The 7,613-nt window shown below is 51.3% G+C and overlaps 1 protein-coding gene and 1 pseudogene across 1 annotated transcript; one reads left to right on the forward strand and one right to left on the reverse strand.

Moving 5' to 3' along the window:
- Window positions 1-4,598: 4,598 nt before the first annotated feature.
- LOC112928386 (EP300-interacting inhibitor of differentiation 2-like) lies at window positions 4,599-5,795 on the reverse strand. The gene has a single exon (XM_026010066.2). It carries the CDS (start codon window positions 5,694-5,696, stop codon window positions 5,166-5,168), a length of 531 nt encoding a protein of 176 aa, XP_025865851.2. The 5' UTR covers window positions 5,697-5,795; the 3' UTR covers window positions 4,599-5,165.
- A 54-nt stretch (window positions 5,796-5,849) lies between these two features.
- On the forward strand, window positions 5,850-7,137 carry LOC112928385 (ferritin light chain pseudogene; annotated as a pseudogene).
- Window positions 7,138-7,613: the final 476 nt, after the last annotated feature.

A 7,613-nucleotide genomic window follows, 5' to 3' on the forward strand; every position in this document is an offset into this window, starting at 1 on the left:
ACACACACACACACACACACAGAGGCAGAGACACAGGCAGAGAGAGAAGCAGGCTCCATGCAGGGAGCCCGATGCGGGACCTGATCCGGAACCCCAGGATCACGCCCTGGGCCAAAGGCAGGTGCTAAACTGCCGAGCCACCCAGGGACCCCCTAAAATATTTACTTTTAATGGTAGGCAGAATTCTAAGGTGACCCCCAATGACCTACACCTTCATATAATCCCCTTTCCCTTGAGTGTGGGATATGGGAGTGTGATGGGCTAGTACTCCCATGACTGTGTCATATTAAATGACAAAAAGGATTTTGCGCCAATTTTGAGTTAATCAAACTGGAGATTACCCCAAACAGGCCTGACACCAAATGTGTGGGTTTTATCTAAACCAGGAACCCACTCTCTGGACACCAGCTGGGTGTCCTACCATTCAACTCAGTGCTGACACTATTTCCTGGAATTCGCATCAGATCCCACAAGTTAAGGGCTGAGCCTCACAAGTCTGCCCCATGTCAGATGCCACTCAGGACCCCCAGGTTGTCACCAGCACTTCTCACCAACAAGCTCTAAGTTGAGGGGTTCTCCTAGCCCCTCCTCAAGTTTGGTAGTTCACCAGAATGATTCACAGAGCTCAGGAAAGCACTTTACTTACTATTACTGGTTTATTATAGAAGACATGACTCAGGAACAGCCACAGGGGAGAGACGTAGGGCACGGTGTGCTGGGAGGGGCACGGAGCTTCTGCGTCCTCTGGGTGTCCCATGCTCCCCACATCTCATGGTGTTCACCCACTTGGAATCTCTCCAAACTCTGGTTTCAGGGTTTTTATGGAGGTTTCCTTATGTAGATGTGACCGGCTGTGGGTAACTCAACCTCCACCCTGTCTCCCTTCCCCAGAGGTTGGGGGTAGGGCTGGGAGCTTCTCATCAAGGCCTGGTCTTCCTGGCAGCCAGTTCTTATCTGGAAGCTAGCTATAGGGCCACCGAGTCACCTCTTTAGGACAAAAAATGGTCAGGACACCTGGGTGGCTCAGGGGTTCAGCATTTGCCTTCAGTTCAGGGCATGATCCCAGGTCTGGGGATCGAGTCCCGCACCGGGCTCCCTGCAGGGCCCCTGCTTCTCCCTCTGCTTGGGTCTCTGCCTCTCTCTCTGTGTCTCTCATGAATAAATAAATGAAATCTTAAAAAGGAACAAAAGATGCTCACATCATCCTCATCATTCAGGGAATCCCAGGTTTTAGGAGCTCTGTGCCGCAACCAGGGACAGAGACCAAGTGTCATTATACCAGAAAGGCTGTTTCTACTTTGAGGTGGAAATGCTTCTCACCTGGGGGTTTGCTCACGTTGGCGTCCTGCCACCCATCCATTTCTGGAGAAATAGAAGTATTCTTCTCTTTCCTTGCAGAAAATGATGGCTATGGGCAGGTGGGGACAGGAGGAAGGGGAAACCACTTAGCCATTTTTATTAGCTCACAGAGAACTACCTACTTTCCTTTTCTGCGTCTCTCAGTCCTTGAAGAAAGCAGAGACTTACCCACGATCCTAGTTATATCCACTTTGGAACTGATGGTCCAAAGCCATTTCTACTGGACACCCAACGGCAGGTGATCATTTCTCTAAAGCAGCTGAGTCTGGGACTCTTGCTAGGATGTCCTATACTCAGGTTTTCATAAAAGAAAACTTAATTTGGCCGCATGACAATATGCATTGACACATTCTAAGGATGTGCGTTGGTCTGGGAAGTCTAGATTCTTGTGTTCCCCTCAGCTGAAATTCTGAAAGTGTATATATTTAACCTCTTTAAGATTTCATCACTCAGAGAGATGTAGAAGGAATGGAGTGGGAGAAATTTAAGAGACAAACAGAGCATTGGGTATTAAGCCTGGGGCCTCACAGATAAATGCCAAAATCAGAGCATGAACCCAAGTAGTCCAACGCCCGAAGTGATGTGGTTTATATGCACCCTCCCTAATGCCACCCCCCCTCCCCCCAGTCCCGCTCCCCTGCTGAGAGGCTAGCCCCACTTTCAGGTCCATGACCTTTGGTGGGAAGAACACATGATCTGTAGTCAGATGGACCTGGAGGCTTCTGGCCTCAGTGTTCTTTTCTGGACAAATAAAGGACAAAATGTCTGAGCAGTTGGGAACCATGGAAGTCTGAGTTCACACGATGCTTCCTGTTTGGGCAACAGCCTCTTTTTCTCTAAACTCGAGTTCAGCTTCTCTGTGGGGTAGACACCTGCAGTGTCTGTCTCAGGCCAGATCCCGGGAGAACTCTGAGACTAGGTCACTTGATAAGTAGAAACTCCAGGCTGACCTCCCACACTCAGGGAGACAGTTTTGACCTTGAGATGCCCACCACACCGGAGAAAGTGAAACCTGGTGCTTCACGGAGATTATTTGTAGTTTTATGTGTCACGACGCACTTTCATCTATTGCATGCCGCCCTCCGAGTCCAGCAACTCCCTTCTGTTACCGTAGAGCGCAGGGAAAGGCATCTGATCAAGCAAGTTAGGAAAAACGCTGCAATCGGACTCTGTGAGGACACGTCTGTCTTCTAAGTACCTACAACTACTGCTTTTACCACGGGGAAAAGGAGGGAAAGTGGCGACAGGACCCTCAACCTCTCCACCACAAGTACGGGCTCGGTCAAAAGGAATGTTACCAAACCTTAGCAAGATAATTCCGGTGGATTTTAAAGTGTTCCAGAATATAGGAAAGGAAGGCTTCCAGATTATTTATATGATGTGATAACATTAATATCTAAAAGTAACAAATACTGGGATGCCTGGGTGGCTCAGTGGTTGAGTGTCTGCCTTTGGTTTAGGTCGTGATCCCGGGGCCCTGGGATCGAGTCCCACATCGGGCTCCTCGCAGGGAGCCTGCTTCTCCCTCTGCTTATGTCTCTGCTCTCTCTGTGTCCCTCATGAATAAATGAATAAAATATATTTTTTTAAAGATTTATTTATTTATTCATGAGAGAGAGAGAGAGAGGGGGGCCAAGACACAGAGGGAAAAGCAGGCTCCATGCAGGGAGCCCAACGTGGGACTCGATCCCAGGACCCCAGGATCACACCCTGGGCTGGAGGCGTCCCTCCCTCTCTCAAAAACAACGACAACAAAACAACAACTTTGCCTGAAACAAGATAAGTTGACTTTGACGCTGATCAGTAAGGTAAACAGAAACAGCCAAAAGCTCTGAAAAAAGAAGTATAACGAAGAGTTTTAGCACTTCCAGATTTGAAAGTACGTAGTTGAAAAATCGAAAACACTGTTTAGTATAAGATGAAGCAGCATCTTTAAACAAAGTTAGTGGGGAAAATATGGACTAGTTAGTAACTGGTATTAGGACAGCCAGTAGCCATCTAAAAAAGGAATTTTGAATTCTTACCTCCTACTGTACATCAGCATAGATTCCAAGTGGTTCAAAGACTCAAATATACACAAACTATACACACCCCCTCCCCCAAGAAAACCTTGAGATTCAAAACCTTACCAGTTTAAAAGAGGACAGCAAACAAAAACAAAGGGAAAACTCTCCATGCCAAAAGGCTTTCAGGAAAACCAAACGCAAAAGACCAGCTGGGAAAAAATACCCATCTTGCATTATAAGCAATTATCATTATCTCATATCGCTATGACATAAACAGCCACTGGAATCAACAGAGAAAGAACAAAATTCTTCAGGCGAGAAATGCATAAAAGATATAAAGACAGTTCATGGAAAAGGGAATATACAGAATTCTCAGAAGAGATTCTTCACTTATAAGAGAAAAGCAAATTAAAACTGATATTGGGACGCCGGGGTAGCTCAGCAGTTGAGCATCTGCCTTCTGCCCAGGGTGTGATTCTGGAGACCCGGAATCGAGTCCCGCATCGAGCTCCCTGCATGGAGCCTGCTTCTCCCTCTGCCTGTGTCTCTGCCTTTCTCTGTCTCTCATGAATAAATAAAATCTTAAAAAAAAAAAACAAACTGATATTATTGGGGCACCTGGGTAGCTCAGTCGGTTAAGTGTCTGCCTTCAGCTCAGCTCATGATCTCAGGGTTCTGGGATCAAGTCCCACATCCAGCTCCCTGCTCAGTGGACAGTCTCCTCATCCTTCTCCCTTTGCCCTGCCTTCCCGCTGTGCTCTCAAATAAATAAAATCTTCAAAAGAAAGGAAAAGAAATCTAAAGAAACAGAAAAAGATGGGGAACCACCCAGATGCCCATCAGTACATTTCTAGAGAATTACAACATAACCAGCCACAGGATGAAACAAAATGCAGCTCTAAAAAAGAACGAGGAAAACGGAGCCATTTGGAAGGATCTTCAAAATACATTCTTACTGAAAAGAGCAACGCATAACTTAGTAAATACACCAACTTTTGTGAAGAAATGAAAAAAACACAACCCGCCCAAATTCGCATTCACTCGTGTGTACACAAGAAAACTTTAAGACAGAAGAGGCAACTACAGATGTGGGTTGTGGTACCCACTGGGTTGAGGGGACAGGGATGGAAGGCTTTTCGGAGTATAGTTTTACATTTTGGGGCTTTGTGAATACATTTACCAGAAGAAGCTTGAGTAAAAATAAAAAAAGAAAGAAAATTCACAAACTTCAGATGTTCTCGAACACATATTTATCAGGGAATATGTACAACAGTGACACTGCCTGCCATTTGAAATGCCTCAGAAAACACAAAATCCATTTAGACTACAACCTTCCGTGGAACCTGAACCAGGAGAGCACGAGTTCTGCCAATTTCAAGTTCTGTCCGTAGCCTTCCGGGGTCTTCCAGGGCATCCCCGCTGGGACTCCTCACTCCTCCCATCATTATTTGATAATCCCTTCCATCATCCCGGGCTCTGCTATCGTCAACACTTCTTCATCCAGTCTCGGTTTCCTAAAACCCATCCTTCGCCTTTCGGGGAAGCAATTCTGGAAAGGCCTCTCCACGCCGCAGGGCAAAGAATCTGTCATCAATCGCAAACTCAACGTGGGGAGGAGGCCCGAGGCTTTGAATCTACCCCTTCTCTCTTTCCTGGTGCTTTTTCGTGATAAACTCGTCCCCTGCCACTCCGCCAGGCCAGGCTTTATCTCATATACGATGACTTTTTAAAATGCGGCGACAGGATTTGGCGTTAGGTCCTGAACGCAGGGGCTCCCCCGGAAGCAGTTCCATCGCCTGGCTATTCCCTGCTGATGAACTTATCGCAACCAAGTTCTTCTATCAGGGGATTGATAACCTCGGATGCAGTGAGAGCTATTGTAAACGTCAAAATGTCAAAATCCATCCTCTGGGGATTCCGCTGGTACTCGGCGTCGAACGCGGCTTCCCGGGCTCTGCAGGCTTCCACAAACCTCCGGCGGCGCTCCTCCAGCTCCTGGATCCTGCCCGGGGCGATCGGGTAGTGCTCCAGGTAGTGGCGGAGGAACTGCTGGTAGTTGATCCCTAGGACGCTGAGCGGGTGGCGGAGGCGGAGGTACGGCAACGCAGCCAGCCCGGGGCCGTTGGCGGGCCGGGGCCGGGGCCTGGCCTGCGCGCCCTCTTCCTCCGCCGGCCCCGCCAACTCGCGGGCCTCCCTGGCCGCCGCCGCCGCCCCTTCCCCGGGCTCCGCAGGCCGCGCCGGCGCGGGCTCCCGCCTCCCGCCGCCTACCTCCGCCTGCCCGACGTCGCGGGGGCCATTCGCCGCGTCCGTGTCGGCGGGCAGCTCGGACATCTCGGACCGCGCGCTCCGCTCGGCCGCCGCCGGAGCCACCGCAAGAGCGCGACCGGCCGGGATGGCGGGCGTGCAGCCGGGTGCGCGTGCGCGAGCGGGGGTCCTACGACGCACCCGGGGAGCAGTGCGCACGCGTCATTGCCGGGCGCCCGCGCTCCCGCCAGGCGCCACCTGGCGTCCGGAAGCGCCGTCGCGGCTGAAACTGCCCGCGGCCGGGGGGGAACCGAACGTCGAGGGGCGCAGCCATATTTTCCACTTGGACCAGCCTAACGTTTCCGAGGAGAGCCTTCCAAGACGGCTTCTTGTCGGCTTTCCCGAGAGCCCATCCAGGATGCTTCGCTCTGAGCTTCGTCTCCGGTGACCGTAATGCCCCACATGCAGAGCGCCCGGCGGGCCCCTGGGCCTGCCCTGTGCTTCAGCCGACCTTGGGCTGAGCAGACGCAGGGACACCCCTTATTCCCGGCTCCGGCCACCTTCCAGCCGGTTTTACAGCCTCAACCCCCCGAACCGCCTCCTCAGCCACCCTCTGCCTCCGGGGGTCCTGCGGGGTGCAGCCAACCCCGCTTTGTGAGCATAGCCCCTCGTTGCACATCAACTACGAGCTGTCGGGGTCGTCAGAATTATTCCGCCGAGGTGGAGTCCTCCATCAACTGCCTGGCCAACATGCACCTGCGGGCCTCCAACACCTACCTCTCCCTGGCCTTCTACTTCGACTGCAGCGAGGTGGCCCTGGAGGCCTTGGGCCACTTCTTCCGCGAGTTAGCCCGGGAGAAGCACGAGGGCGCCCAGCGGCTCTTGAAGTTGCAAACCCAGCGCGTCGGCAACGCCCTGTTCCAGGACGTGCAGAAGCCGTCCCACGACAAGTGGGGCAAAGCCCTGGACGCCATGGAAACTGCTGTGGTCCTGGAGAAGAACCTGAACGAGGCCCTTCTGGATCTGCATGCCCTGGCTTCTGCCCAGGCCGACGCCCATCTCTGTGACTTCCTGGAGGGCCACTTCCTAGGCCAGGAGGTGAAGCTCCTCAAGGAGATGGGCGATCACCTGACTAACCTCCGCAGGCTGGCCTGCCCCCCGGTTGGGCTGGGCGAGTATCTCTTCGAAAGGCTCACCCTCAAGCATGCCTGGCAGCCTCTGGAGCCCAGCGGCCTTTGAGGACCCCCCTCTGTGCCAGGGCCTCTGTTTGTTTTGTCCAGCTGCCGCCAGGCAGCTTTTTAACCACCCCGGACCGAATGGAAACAATAAAGCTTTTTCCAGGGGGAAAGAAAAAAAACGCCGTCTGTATTATATACCAAAATATTCTAGATTCATGGGGGTTTTTTGTTGGGAGGGGGAAAGGGTGTTCTTTATTATTTTCCATTTATTCATTTGTCTAGCTTCCCCACAATAAGCCTCTTAACTACCGAAGCTCTATAATTACACTCCCTTCTTGTAATCTTGAAAATTGCTTTGGCTACCTTTTTTTAAAAATTTTTATTTATTTATGATAGTCACAGAGAGAGAGAGAGAGAGGCAGAGACACGGGCAGAGGGAGAAGCAGGCTCCATGCACCGGGAGCCCGACGTGGGATTCCATCCCGGGTCTCCAGGATCGCGATTGGCTACCTTTTTAAAAAAATATTTTATCTATTTATTCATGAGAGACACATAGAGAGAGGGAGAGACACAGGCAGAGGGAGAAGCAGGCTCCATGCAGGGAGTCGGATGTGGAACTCAACCCAGGGACTCCAGGATCACGCCCGGAGCCGATGGCAGATGCTCAACTACTGAGCCACCCAGGCGTCCCATACTTTTTTTTTTTTTTTTTTTAGATTTTATTTATTTATTTGAGAGAGAGAGATCACAAGCAAGGGGGAGGGGCAGAGGGACAAGCCGACTCCCTGCTGAGCAGGGAGCCCTGGGACTGGATCCGAGGTCCTGG

This window comes from Vulpes vulpes, chromosome 1 (assembly GCF_048418805.1).
Source record: "Vulpes vulpes isolate BD-2025 chromosome 1, VulVul3, whole genome shotgun sequence".
Taxonomy (NCBI): Eukaryota; Metazoa; Chordata; class Mammalia; order Carnivora; family Canidae; genus Vulpes; species Vulpes vulpes.

Bases quoted from the DNA above. Each gene is read 5' to 3' on its own strand.
- LOC112928386 (XM_026010066.2), bottom strand. From the start codon at position 5,696: ATGTCCGAGCTGCCCGCCGACACGGACGCGGCGAATGGCCCCCGCGAC.